Source organism: Xyrauchen texanus, chromosome 50, assembly GCF_025860055.1.
Source record: "Xyrauchen texanus isolate HMW12.3.18 chromosome 50, RBS_HiC_50CHRs, whole genome shotgun sequence".
Taxonomy (NCBI): domain Eukaryota; kingdom Metazoa; phylum Chordata; class Actinopteri; order Cypriniformes; family Catostomidae; genus Xyrauchen; species Xyrauchen texanus.
The window spans coordinates 13231656-13246663 of record NC_068325.1 but is presented as its reverse complement, the minus strand read 5'-3'; the positions used below and the strand labels follow the sequence as shown (position 1 = coordinate 13246663).

The window sequence follows — 15008 nt, the reverse complement described above, 5'->3', positions numbered from 1 at the left end:
TATGTTTGCTTATTGTATGTGTACTGAATAACTACAAAAGTAGTCTTTGCTTTTTGCTAAACCAGCAATACTTTGAACATGCATATATAGCTATATTCAGCATTTGTTCTCTGGAATGTGAGCCTATTTCTGACATCTGAGAAACCTCAGAGCAAAAAGACAATGGACGATGGACAGTTTACCCACCCCTCTTCAACCTTTTTTTTTTCTTCATTAATGAAAAATGCCTGAACATGCTCCTAACAATCTCCAATCCACATATTCTACTCCACTAAAATAGTATAGCTTTTAAAATACTTTTTTTTTTCTTCATTTTTTTAATATTTTGTTTAAATATTCTGAAACCCAGTAGCTATAAATGTAAAAGGAAAAGAAATTAAAATCCCTTTCCTCTTCTGACCTGAAGCGAATAATAATGTTTTTTGTTTTTTTTCTTAAAACGCATGTCGTTAGTAGTAGTTTGTAATATTAGTATTGATATTAATACTATATATTTCTTTTGAGGAATAAAAATGTTTGGTCCTTTGGTCCCTTGTGGGTGAAATACATATCAGTTTCACTGAGGGTATGCAAACCTTGGTGACCACAGAAAAGTCCTGCGTTTGCTGAGAGACAGTGACAGAAGAAAGGAAGGAGGGAAAGAGAAACAAAGAGAGTCCGCTAGCGGGACAAGAAGAGCTCCTTTTTTTCCACTGAAGTTTTCCTTGGTCTTCAAGTTTAACCCTCATTAGTCCAGTGTAATAAAAGCCATAGCCGTCTCTTCCTTTAAATAGCATATGTGTGTATAATATGTATATAGAAATCGAAGTTGTTCTTGCTTATTTTTTTTCTTTTTGTTTGTTGCTTGACTGACGATTCAAGCTCAGCAAGTCTTTTGAGAAATCTTCCTCATGTCTTTCATACGCTGTGCCGAGTTTTGTGGTTTTGTCCACGGGTGCCTGTTCACCTGCAACCCTCCTCTGTTCTGAACATCTTCATAAAATAAATTCTGATATGTCTTCAAAAAAAATCCATTCATGTTTTTCTGGTTTGTTTTTAAAGAAAATGTTAAATTCCTTTAGAGATTTCACTCTTCAAATCCTGTAAAGGAAAAAAAAGAGATATAATAGATATAAAAGATATAATAACAAGTATCTAGCATTTATAGAAATATGTATATCTAGTTTTATATATATATATATATATATATATATATATATATATATATATATATATATACACACACACACACACACACACAATATACACACACAGAAATCCAATGGGAACAAACAAATCCATGTATTCCATCAATAAATAAGAAATTATATTTCATATATTATTTTTTGTTACATGTTTATTAATTAATTGCATCATTTGCACTATTTTCAAGTATTTACACTGATTTGTTGAAAATGTGCGAAAACCGGTACGGTCTCTTTAACAAAACCAGCATCTCTGTAAAGACAATTTGTAAATGAGCACATGTTAACGAGAGAGACTAGAATGGCTTTATCTTTGTCAGGCCCTCATCAGAAGAGCAGAGCTCCCACTCTTCCCTGCTCCAACTCTCCTGAATACTAATTAGACTCACCTGATCTCCATTAATCATGTCATCACGAACACCATAAATACTCATTCTTTGTCTAGTCTCACTTGGATTTCACATGTTCTCGCAATTCCTTCTTGTGATAGATTTCGAGTAGATATCTCCAGTATTTGTATTGCCTTTTTTGTTTGTTTTGCTTAATCTTTGTTTTTGTATCCAGTTCAGTTTTTCATGAATAACCGTGTTTTCTTTGTGTCTATTAATAAACCTGCATTTGGGTTCTCCACTTCTTTCATTCTCTTCCTCTGAGCATAAACGAAGACTAGACCCTCTACAACATAAACCCAGCAGAAGCAGTGTATCACATCGAGCGATTATCCAAACTTGAGCATCAGCTCCAGCAACACAAGGGGACGCTCTATGAAATTTGGATTCTCCTGGATAAACTCTGGAATGCTCAACCCATCGCCTCATTCTCCGCTGCCCCTGACTCTATTTCTACTACTACAGCACCCGCAAGGCTCTCCGACATTACTCGGTCCAATGGCATAACCCACTTATTACTCTGGCACTGCAGAGGAGTGCAGCGGTTTTCTCCTCTAGTGTTCCTTGGCTTTTGAGACAACCCCAGCGATTTCCCCAATGACTGCTCAAAGATTGCTTTCATCATCTTCCTCTTCACCGGAAAAGCTCTTCAATAGGGAGACGCGACGTGGAAACAGGGAGGCTCCATTATGCAATCCATAGGGGCTTTCACAGTGCACTTCCAGAAGGTTTTCAACCATCCGCTGGGGATTTCCATGCCGGTGAGCAACTGAGCCATTTCAATTAGGGAAATTTGTTTGTCTCTGAATATCCTCTATGCTTCCACATGCTAGCCTCAGCCAGCCATTGGAATGAACCAGCACTGATCATCCACTATTGAAAGGGTATGAATATCTCTTCAAATACATCTTGCTGGGTTTGATGACTCACGTTGTTTGGAAGCCCTCGTTCAATACTCCAACTGCGTAGAACAACACCTCAAACAGTGTTCAATTACAGTCAGTTACACACTTCCACCCATCTCTCTTTCTCGAAATGAGGAATAGGAACCTATGCAAGTGAGTTCTGCTTGTCTGACACTGGCTGAACGAAAGAGGATCACAAAAAACCTATGCCTCTATTACGGAGCTGTGGACCACCACGTCGCCAACTGCCCCATCCATCCTCCCAGGCTGCTGGTAAGCTCCATCTTTTGTGAACCTGTATCCAGCAAACCATTCTACATTGACATCTTCATAAAAGCTGCTACCTCTTCCTTCATTGTTCATGCTCTTCTTGACTACGGTTTGGCAGGCACCTTGCCCTTACTCCTCAACCGGCTCAACCTCCGGATCAAGCAGTTAGAAAGACTCCTACCCATCTGCTCAGTAAAAGGGAAACTTATCGGCTCAGGTTATATCACCCACCAAATGGAACCCCTTTCCATCCAGATCAGTGCCCTCCACACAGAATCCTTGCCTTTACTCATTCTCCCTGACTCTAAACCAAACATCCTCCTATAATCATGACATATCATGGTCCACACATGAGGTAACTGCATGGGGCTCATGTTGTTTTTCACAGTGCCTTTCAATGCCTGTTCGTATTTCTCATCCTGAACCCCTCCTGTGCCACACCACCACAATTGAAAGCCCTTATTCACCATCTGAGACATCCATACCTGCTGCTTATCTGGAATTTGCTGAGGTGTTTATCCCACAAAAATCCTCCCAACTTCCTCCACATCATTCCAGGGAAAGTCTACCCTTTGTCAATTTCTGAGCAACAAGCTATGGAAAAGTACATAGAAGAAGCCCTTAGACAGGGCTACATCCACCCATCCACATCACCACTCGCATCCAGCTTCTTCATAGCGAAAAAGGATTGAGGTCTCTGACCTTGCATCGACTACCGTGCACTTAATAATATCACCATGAAGTTCCGGTACCCATTGCCTTTAGTTCCTACAGCCCTGGAACTTCTGAGAGGGGCCAACATATTTACCAAACTTGATCTTTGCAGTGCATAACTTGATCTGTATCCGAGAAGGCGACGAGTGGAAGGCCGCATTCATCACTTCTTACGGCCACAACAAATATCAGGTCATGTTGTGTGGACTGGTCAATGCCCCCTCAGTCTTCTAGTCCTACATGAACGTGATCTTCTGAGATGTTCTGGTGTACATCGACAATATACTTATCTACTTCCCCTTTTTAGAGGAACATGTCCATCATGTAAGGCTGGTCCCGCAATGCCTTCAAGATCATGGTCTGTACCTAAAAGCTTAGAAGTGTCTCTTTCACCAAACATCCATGCAGTTTTTAGGATACATCATAAGTCCTCATGGAGTGCAGATGGACCCATCCAAGGTACGGGCCGTGATGACCTGGACCCCACCATCAACCTTGATGGGAATTTCAGAAGTTCCTCGGCTTCACAAATGTCTACTGACGTTTCATCCGGAACTTCAGCACCACTCACCAGCCTCCTCAAGGGTAAACCTAGGATCTTCACTTGGTCACCACAACCTTCTGAGGCCTTCCAGCAATTGAAAGCTTCCTTCATGTCGGCACCTATCCTCATGCATCCAAATGTGGCTATCCACCAGGGATATCTGTCTCAAACTCCCATGCAAAAAGCAATGTCCTTTATTTATTGGCCCCTTCACTCTCAATAAACAAATGAATACTGTCACATACCGTTTAACATTCCCTGCACACTATTGTATTTCTCCATCCTTTCATGTGTCCCTCCTCAAACCTCACCTGCCCTCTCTCTCTCCCTCCTCCATAAAGACTGATAGGAGTCACTCCCCGCCGCTGCTCCAAGAGGATGGTCTGCCTACACTGTCCAGACCAACCTGGATTCCTGGTTTGGTTAGAGTACCTCATTGACTGGGAGGGGTATGGTCTGAAGGAGCGATCTTGGGTACCTCGCCATGACATCCTGGACCCATCGCTCCTCACACAGTTCCATTGTCAACACCCAGATCGTCCTGCTCCATAGAGACGAGGCCGCCCATGAAGTTGTTTTTTCCGCTGCCTGGTGGGGTGGGGGAGGGGGTGCATACTGTCAAGCCCTCATGAGTCTCTGCTCCCTCTCTTCCCCACTCCAACTCTCCTGAACACTACTTACGTTCATCTGATCTCCATTAATCTTGTCATCACGAACACTATAAATACTCATTCTTTGTCTAGTCTCGTTTGGACTTCATGTTCTCACCATTCCTTCTTGTGATCGATTTCAAGTAGATATCTCCAGTATTTGTATTGCCTTTTTTGTTTGTTTAGCTTATCTTTGTTTTTGTATCCTGTTCAGTTTTTCCATGAATATCCGCGTTTTCTTTGTGTCTATTAATAAACTTGCATTTGGGTTCTCCACTTGCATTTGTCGTTCTCTTCCTCTGAGCTAAACAATCTCATCTGTGCCATGCACAATTAGAATTAAATGCTTATTTTTTGTTGATTGTGATACACAACTGACATTAGAGAACAGAATTGGTTTAAAAAGAAACATTATTCAATGAAAAATGGGTCGTGGGAATCTTGTCTTTGGACACACATTACACTAAACAACTTTTACTCTTAACCGGCATCAAAAGGATCTCGCTGCTGTATACTGCACCACTATACTACACAATTACTGGTAAGTGATACTGTATCTAAATATTTACCAGCCAGTTGCCAAATATAATTTTTTTTTTTAGCATAGCATGAATTTTGGTTGCAAATCCGAGTGATTTCTTCTCATTGTAGTGGAGTGTTGCACACTGAGTAATAAATAGATCTTGGAATTGAAGAATTGAGATCGTTCAAATGAAGATCGCGATGCATCAAAAAATCAATATTTTTATCCACCATCGGTAAAGTCCTTTACATTTAAGTTACTTTTAAAACACTTTTTACATTAAATGTAATTATGTTTCCACCTTGTTCATTTTCACAAACAAGTCATACACTTAGCATCACGTGACTCATTAGGGTGCTCACACCCTTCACCTCTCACAAATACTCAAACAGACATACATCTTAACATAATTCATATTTAAAATGTATTCTACATCAATAATTTTATTTTTGAAATGTCCAACCCAAGTAATGGACTGAAAAATAATTAACATTTGAAAGTAACTGAAATCTGATTACAAGAATTTAAAATGTAATGCATTCCACTGCTTTTAAATAAAAAGTAATTGGATTAAAGTTACTAATTCCTTTATAATCAAATTACATCCAACACTGGTACCTGTGCTGTTGCAGAGAGCCCTGTGTTGATTGAGCCCTGTCAGTACGGGCGGCTCGCATCCTTCGGCCGTTTTAACTGCACTTTCAACCTCTTCATGCCAATCTGAAATCCGTTCATGGCCTGGATAGCAGCCTGTGCACTTGCTGGGTTGTCGAAACTCACAAAACCTGCAAGAGATCGAAGAAAAGACATTGCTGGGTAGGTCTAAGCCAGTTTTCAATTCACAAATAGTGAAAAAGGAAATGAAAGGCAGGCACAACAAACCCGCTACAAAATGTATTCTTTTGGATTGAATGGATCACATTACTGTGTCACATGACAACAAATATGTCATCGTTTTTAGATATTTCCATTTTCACTGTCCACACTACATCATGAAGATGGCGTTTTCAAATTTACCACTTGGGACAGCGTTTTCGGAAAGCTCAGTTTCCTCTGTCAAAAACGCTAGTCTCAGTGTGGACGGAAGGCCACAACGTTGAGAAAAAGATTTGTTTTCAATAGAAAATGTTTTAGTGTGGACGTGGCCTTAAATACGCTGGAGTGATATTTCAGCTAATTTAGCACCTGGTTAAATAAATGGATTGTGGTTGGTTAGTGAATACGAAAAACAGCACACAAAGTGGAGCAACTGTTTAGTGAATTTGCCTCTTTGACTTGAAAAAAAGGTCAAATGTAAAAATCACTATATGTGCAACTGTGTGGGCTACATATGAGCATATATAAGCCACTGGTGGTATAGAATAGGGACAACTCGCCCCATAGGACAGTGAAATGGGGCCACCCACAGCATGTAAACCTCATTCCTCCCTACCACCACCCCAGCTTCCTGTTAAAACCCAATGGATTTTAAAAGCCAAGCCTTGAAAGTCAGTGACCAAAAACCCACATTGAAGTGTGACTTTGGTGACTGGATGCACTTTTCCTGGCATTACGGGTGTAATTAGGAACCAGCCATGAACCGTAAAAATCAGCAGGCACTTTCCTTGGTCATCGGCCACATGAGAGCGAAGTGGCTGAGGTGCCTTAACTGTGCCTGCAGCTGCCCCCATTTTAAGGCTGTATCTTTTTGAGGAGTGGGTCCGTGTGTAGGTGAAGTGTGTGTGGAGGGGGGTGCGATATAGCCACAAGGCTGCTTAATAGGGAATCTATGTATGTCAGTGCTCTGAGCCAAGTCCCAACGCTCCATCTCTTCCTCTGCCCCCACCAGAGATTACCCAGGTCTGACATTATGCAGCAAATGCATAGTGTATAAGTCAATACCGCAAATAGGTCCTACTTCACAAATGTATCTCTTATTAACCTCCCCCAGGAGACAGTAGCTGCTTTTAATTGTGGCTGGGGCAATGTCTCCCCCTGGAGTGGGAACAGATGCTGATCCATAATGGGGCATTTTGCTTCACTTAGGACTTTTTCTCTGGCTCAGGGTTTTGAAAAGCCTGTGCTCTGGTTTGTGGCTTGACACAGAATACAGCCCTTAGTGTCTGAATGGAGTTTACACAGTGAGAAGGGACAGAGACTGATTATTGTTTGATTTGGGGTTGGCTGCATGCTGGAATATATAAGCAATACTTATTTTGTAGTAGTTCATCGCTTTTGGTCACTGTTAAAATGTTGTAATAAAATAATTTTAACATGGATTATTTTTTTTGTACCTTCATTGATAGAAATAGGCATGTTGATTTTGTCATTATTATTAGAGATAATATAGAGAAGATACAAAATTACAGGAAGAGTGAGAAGGGGAATGAGATTGAGAGACACTATTAACACACCAATAATAACTTTATTTATTTTATTATAGTTTTTAAATTATATTTACTTATAAGTGTATCTAATTTCCAAAAATTTTTAATTTCCAGAAATAAAGTCTTATATCACCCCTAATATATAATATAATAATAATAATTATATGTAAAAACCTACAGTAATATGGTGAATTTTTAGTGAATATTGTGTAAAATAAGGTTTTTTTTTATTCAATAAGGTGTAAATGGAACAGACCTTATTATATATTACTAAAAAAAAAATACAAATATTTCTACACATTCATAAAATGTAAAAGTACACAATAAATCATTGTATGATTAAATATACAATATTGTATATTTAATCATACATGATTAAAAAGCTATTTGGTTCGTTAAATGAAGCTTAACATTTCAATATTTGAGTTGTTGCATACACAGACTGGCATGTCTTAAGGTCAATATTAGGTAAAACAAAATGGCAAAAAAGAAACAGATTTCTCTAGAAACTCATCATTCAATCATTGTTTTGAGGAATGAAGGCTTTACAATGCTTGAAATTGCCAAAAAAAAACTGAAGATTTCATAAAAAGGTGTACACTACAGTCTTCAAAGACAAAAGACAACTGGCTCTAACAAGGACAGAAAGAGATGTGGAAGGCCAGATATACAACTAAACAAGAGGATAAATACATCAGAGTCTCTAGTTTGAGAAATAGATTCATCACATGTCCTCAGCTGACAGCTTCATTGAATTCTACCCGCTCAACACCAGTTTCATGTACAACAGTAAAGAGAAGACTCAAGGCCTTTTGGGAAGAATGGCAAAGAAAAAGCCACTTTTGAAACAGAAAAACAAAAAGAAAAGGTTAGAATGGGCAAAGAAACACAGACATTGGACAACAGATAAATGGAAAAGAGTGTTATGGATCTAAACCCCATTGAGCTTTTGTGGGATCAGCTAGACTGTAAGGTGTGTGAGAAGTGCCCGACAAGACAGCCACATCTATGGAAAGTGTTTTGTGTAAAGCGGAATCGGTCATCAGCCACTCTGCTCTCTAGATATCGGCATCAGCCATAAAAAATATCCATATTGATTGACAACTATTAACAATTTTAATAGTGTCTGATAAAAACATGTTTTTTCTCATGTTTTTTTGAGTTTGGTGAGCATACATTCAATGCTATATTGATGTCTTACCAAAACATTTGCTCTGGTTGGTGGCTCTGTCCATAAAGACCTTGGAAGAGATGACTGTTCCAAATGGAAGGAACATCTGCATGAGCTCGTTATCACCAAATTCTTGTGGCAGATGGTAGATGAAGAGGTTGCAGCCCTCTGGTCCTGCGATGCAAACATATTAATACACACCATCTCACTATGATACACACTCCATTTTGTAGACCAATTTTGTTCATTCCATTGTCCCAGTTTTGTCCATTTTTTCCATTGAATACAAAAAAGACATCTGAAACACCAATGTCTAAATGCAAAAATGATAAAAATAACAGTTGATTTCCTTAGCACCCCTTTGTTTCAAAATACAATGATTACAACGTTGTTACATTTTTACTTTCTTGTTAATGCTGAGAATGAAATTTTAAAATATTCATATCCCAGTTTAATACACAAAGACTACTATAATTTAAACAAATAAAAATCTCTCACCCTCACCTTCTCTCTGCTGCTGTTGAATGACTTGTGGTGGCTGTGGCAAGCTTTGGCCAATAGGGGTCAGTGTGGTCGCTGGGTAGATGGCTGTAGTATATATATATATATATATATATATAAAAAAATTTGTGAGCACAGCAGGCTGGATTTATGTGATACAGCATTGAACAAGGCTACTCGACTCATTACCAACACAACACTTCAGCGTTGAAAAAAATAAAATAAAATCAACAAACTGATGCATGGATGGTCAAAGACAACCATCCATTTTTAGCACACATTTTTAGTATTAAACATAATATAAGCAGTATAAACAGCACATGTTAGTTATACACACAATATAAACAGCACTTATTAGCATTAAACACAATATAAGAAGAAGGTATTAGTATTAAATATAAGCAGTATAAACAGCACATGCTAGTATTAAACACAATAGAAGCAGTATAAGCATTAGGCCACACGCTATTAGAATATAAACCGTATAAGCAGTACACACTTTTGTTTAATCCTCGCAACTCATTTTAAAGAAAATATAAGCCGTTTTAACAGCACACGCTAGTTTTAAACAATATAAGCAGTATAGGCAGCACATGCTAGTATTAAACAAGACATATGCAGTATATGCAGCACACCGTAATATTAAACAAAATATAAGCAGTACAAGTAGCAGGTGCTACTATTAATCAAAATGTTAGCAGTTCAATAAATGATGAGAGTTCAATACAAGTTAAGCTCAATCATCAGCATTTGTGGCATAATGTTGATTACCACAAAATATAATTCGACTCGTCCCTCCTTAACAAAAAAAGCAAAAATTTAAGTTACAATGAGGCACTTACAATAGAAGTGAATGTGGCCTGTTAATATTTGGAGGGTTTATTAAATGCAGAAATGTGAAGCTTATAAATATATAAAAGCAATTACATTAATTCTTCTGTTAAAACTACTGTATTATTTTAGCTGTAAAGTTGTTTAAATCGGAAGTTTTACAGTCATTTAAGGGTTTTAGGATTTGTTGACATTACATCGTCATGGCAACAAAGTTGTAAGCTTTGGCTATTACACAAAAAAGGTTAGTAAGTGATTTTATCACACTAAAATCATGTTTGCATTCATATTGTGCATGTCTTGTGGCTATACTTTTGAAAAGGTGAGCATTTTAATGTTCAAATGTTGGCCCCCATTCACTTCCATTGTACAGTGCTGTGAAAATGTATTTGCCCCATCCTGATTTCTTCTGTTTTTGTGTATATCTCAAACTAAATTGTTTGAAAAATTCAAACAAAATCGAACTTAAAACAGGCGATCTGAGTAAACACAAAATCGTTTTTAAATGATAATGCTATTTATTGAAGCAAAAAAGTTATCCAGTACCAACTGGGCATGTGTGGAAAAAGTGTGAAGTTGGCTGAAAGGTCTCACCCAGTAGCACACTATGCCAAGGTCAAAAGAAATTCCAGAAATGTTGAGGAAAAAGGTGATTGAAATACGTCAGTCTGGGAAGGGTTACAAAGCTATTTCAAAGGCTCTGGGACTCCAGAGAACTACAGTGAGAGCCATTATCTCCCAATGGAGAAAATTTGGCACAGTAGTGAACCTTGCCAGAAGAAGCCGACCTTTCAAAATTCCTCCAACAGCACAGTGATGACTCCTCCAGGAATTCACAAAAAAGCCAAGGACAACATCCAAGAAACTGCAGGCCTCTCTCGCATCAATGAAGGTCACTGTTCATGACTCCACTAGCAGAAAGACACTGGCCAAAAATTGCATCCATGGAAGAGTGGAGAGGCGAAAACCACTGCTAACCCAGATGAACATTAAGTCTCGTCTGAATTTTGCCAAAACACACCTTGATGATCCTCAAGGCTTTTGGGAGAATGTTCTGTTGACTGATGAGTTGAAAGTGGAACTGTTTGGAAGACAGGTGTCCCGTTACATCAGACGTAAATCAAACTCAGAATTCCACAAAAAAACATCATACCTACGGTCAAGAGTGGTGGAGGTAGTGTGATGGTGTGGGGATGCTTTGATGCTTCAGGGCCAGGGCGACTTGCAAGAATTGAGGGAAACATGAATTCTGCTCTCTATCAGAAAATCTTAAAGGAAAGCGTCTGGTCATCAGTCCATGATTTGATGCAGAAGCACATCTGGATTATGCAGCAAGAAAATAATCTAAAGCATAGCAGCAAATCCACCTCTGAATGACTCAAATGAAGCAAAATTAAAGTTTTGGAGTGGCCTAGTCAAAGTCCTGACTTGAACCCAATTGAGATGCTGTTGCAGTAAAGAGTGGGCCAAAATTCCACCATAGTGCTGTGAAAGACTGATCTCCAGTTATCGGAAGCGTTTGGTTGCAGTTGTTGCTGCTAAAGGTGGCACAACTGGCTATTAAGTTTAAGGAGGCAGTTAGTTTTTCACATGGGCGATATAGGTGTTGGATAACTTTTTTGCTTCAATTAAATATATATAAAAATGTAAAAACCTTGAAAACTGTGTTTTGTGTTTACTCAAGTTGCCTTTGTTTTAGGTTATATCTCGTTTGAAGATCTAAAACAATTTAGTATGAAAAATACACAAAAATAGAATAAATCAGGAAGGGGGGAAATACTTTTTCAAATCACTGTAAACCAGGTTTTTCCAATTTTTTTAAAGAAAGGGGCAAGTGAAAATAAATTTTTATGGTAATCAATATTATGCCACAAATGCTGACGATTGAGCTGAACTTGTATTGAACACGGAATATTCCTTTAATTCTGCTAAAAAAAACAAACAAAAAAAAACATCTCAAACCAGCTTAAGTTATGCTGCATTTCATCCAACTCGGAAAGTCAGATTTTTCAACTTCCTATTTCAAAAAGTGCAATGGAACGCCTCTTAAAGTCGAAATTCCAACTTGGAAATGCGTGTTAAAATGGTGAACTATTTACATTTACATTTATGCATTTGGCAGATGCTTTTATCCAAAGTGACTTAGAGTGCACTTATTACAGGGACAATCCCCCCGGAGCAACCTGGAGTTAAGTGCCTTGCTCAAGGACACAATGCTGGTGGCTGTGGGGATCAAACCAGCGACCTTCTGATTAACAGTTATGTGCTTTAGCCCACTATCCAACCATGATTTCGATGTTGCATCCAAGCCACTAAGTTTCAGTGTAAGTCCAAAATGACACATAAAGTTACTGAGTGCACCTTTAAGTATTATCGATAAATGAGTCAAAGTTCCTACATTAAATTATAAATGATTATAAATTATATTTAAACTTGTTTAACAAATGTTTACAGAGACAGGTGTTCAAAACATGGTAAATTACCCTCTCTTTTGATAATCGTACACCTGTAGCACAAATGCAAGCTTTGTAGCTTTGTTTGTCAATTGTGTTATTAGGAGACGTCTCTGGTGACAGTTGAACACCTGCTAAGCTAACCGTTTCCTTACACATCTTCTTCCGAGAGTCTGGCAATGGAATGCCTTTATGGTCAGAGATTGGAGATGTCAAGTAGGAATATCCAACATCCGACTTGAATGGAACGCAGCATTAATATGTTGGTCTGAAAATGGTTTAGGGTGGTCATAGCTGGTTTATGCTGGTCCCCTGACCAAACTTGTTCTCAGCTGAAAAGTGCCTAAACCCCTCTAAAACCAGGCTGGGATACTAGCTAAGACCAACAAACCAGCATTGGCTGGTTTCAGACTATAACACTGAATAGAGATGTTACCACTGTAAAACGTCAGTGAGTGTACATATTCATGTGTATGAACGAAAGCTTACATTCATGTAATTGTTTAGTTGCTATTAATGGTTTGTGAACCTAACCTGTATATTGTTGCACCCCAGTGAAGGCCTGCTGTAGGGTGTCGGCAGCCGTGGCGCTTTGGGTGGAGTAGGGGGACAGACCATTGGTGTAAACAGCCTCCACTGCAGGGTGTCCGTTGGGCTGGTGAGGGATGCTGGTAAAGCCATTGACAATTGGAGTGACGATGCTAGGGACGCCTGATGTGGTGATGTTTGCAGGAGGTGAGCTGAGGCCTGCAGAGCAAGGAAAATGAACACAGAGAGTATCTTAGCCAAACTAAAAAAAATTTCAATTTCTACAATTTCCCACATTTTGTAAATACATCCAATAAAACACTTGGACAGTTTGACAGTTATGAGCTTACAATAGAACTCTGTGGTTGATCTAAGCATTACACCATTTTTGTTAATTACTTATTAATTAGGGTTACTAAGAAGTGTTACCCAAATACTTTTCATACTTATTTAACACTATATTTCAACTCTAACTTTAACGGATTTAGAAAAATGATTTCCGACCATCTGCAAGTGAATCATGTTAAACAGACCCAGACGTGTCAGGACAGGATTAGATCCCAGGACTCTAAGTGTTCCTGAGCTGTGGCCGTGCATCAGTATATACTGGCAAACTGTTCCCATAGGATATCATTTCAATCTGTAGTCATGAACAATGCTGGACATAGAGAATTGTTGTCATGGAAACCCTCAGCATGCCTCCATTACAGTCTGGTGAAAAAGACCCCATATAGAAAAGTCCTTAAAGGAATATGACTGATGGATTCAAATAGACTGCAGCACGGTTAACCTAGTCTCAGACTCAAATCCACAGTCTTCGACCTCCCACAGTCAATTCGCTGACCATCTGATGCATATTGCACACAAAATTGGAAAGTCTATTCTTGATCTATTAACTATTATTATATCTATTAGTCAAATCTAGAGTAATCTATTTCATATACTTGGATTAAAGTTCAAGTCTAATTCTGAAAATCTTTTTGTGAATTTTGACGTTTTTGTGGTTTATAAACATGCAGTAATGAACTGACGTAGTAAATGATGTACGTAGTCACAAAATCAAAGATGAGTTTTACTATATAAATGTCAATGTGTCTCATTTGACCACTTGTATTTGAGGCCGCATATGTCATCGAGGCTGTCTCGTTTCATAAAAGCGAATAGGACACTTCGAATGCAGCCTTCGAATGCAATCTTCTTTCACGGGAATTCGGAGGAAGTATGAGGTGTATCCTTCGTGTACTCGAACAACCCACAATTCTTTGCGTCAATGGTAATTCCAAAAATAACACTCAAATATCACTCAAAGTGCTTGTGCTTGTTAAAGAGTGTGGCGTGCTGTCATAGCAACCATGTTACGTTCGTTTCCATTTGTCCTACGAAGGCCGTCCTGTTTAAACAAGACTTGTTTAAAGGAGGACACTCTGTATACTACAGCCTTCAAAGGACACAACCTCCGGAGGACGCATCCTTCCAAACAAGCCTGAAAAAACGGCATCTTGATACCAGGTGTAAACAGGTCCAATGTCAAAGATCTGGCTAAGTGAGTTCACCCTGCAAACTTCACTTACAGCATGACAAAATGTGACTCAGGCTTCTGTTGATTGTAAAGGTTCCCAATACTGTTCTCAAGCCTCTCACTGCTATAACATGAGGAAATTCCAGTGGGCCACGGAGAGCTTTTTAGTCTCGTTTGTGGTATTTCCTGTTGCTAAGCTTTTTTTGCGATTGTTTGCTTCCCACACGCCACAGTGATGAATTAGATGGCGCTTCTGCCCTATTCTTCCCGGAGCCCAGGAGACCGGGTGCATTCGGGGATGTCCGACAGGCAGCCTCAACCGAACCGACCACACATACTTGCCGCGCACCAGCTGCATGCTGTTATAATGTAGTGAATCTATCATTGTGATGTGACAGTTTCGAAGAGCTCAATACTGACAGTAGGATTCAGCCCATAGGAAGGTTAGAAAAGCTCATTG

The 15008-nt window shown here is 39.0% G+C and overlaps 1 protein-coding gene across 2 annotated transcripts in view; it reads right to left on the bottom strand.

Annotated features, from left to right (window-relative positions):
• Positions 1-988: 988 nt before the first annotated feature.
• The window catches only part of celf5a (cugbp, Elav-like family member 5a), a 275280-nt gene continuing 261260 nt past the window's right edge, over positions 989-15008 (bottom strand). The window contains exons 8-11 of one of the 2 annotated variants that reach the window (XM_052123558.1): positions 13036-13248; positions 8747-8890; positions 5798-5964; positions 989-1080 (exon numbers count right to left, since the gene is read on the bottom strand). In XM_052123558.1, coding sequence (XP_051979518.1) covers positions 5837-5964; positions 8747-8890; positions 13036-13248 — 485 coding nt within the window. In that variant the 3' untranslated portion in view covers positions 989-1080; positions 5798-5836. Of the gene's footprint in view, positions 1081-5797; positions 5965-8746; positions 8891-9217; positions 9305-13035; positions 13249-15008 lie in introns of those variants that run through there. The other variant, XM_052123559.1, reaches the window with a different exon arrangement.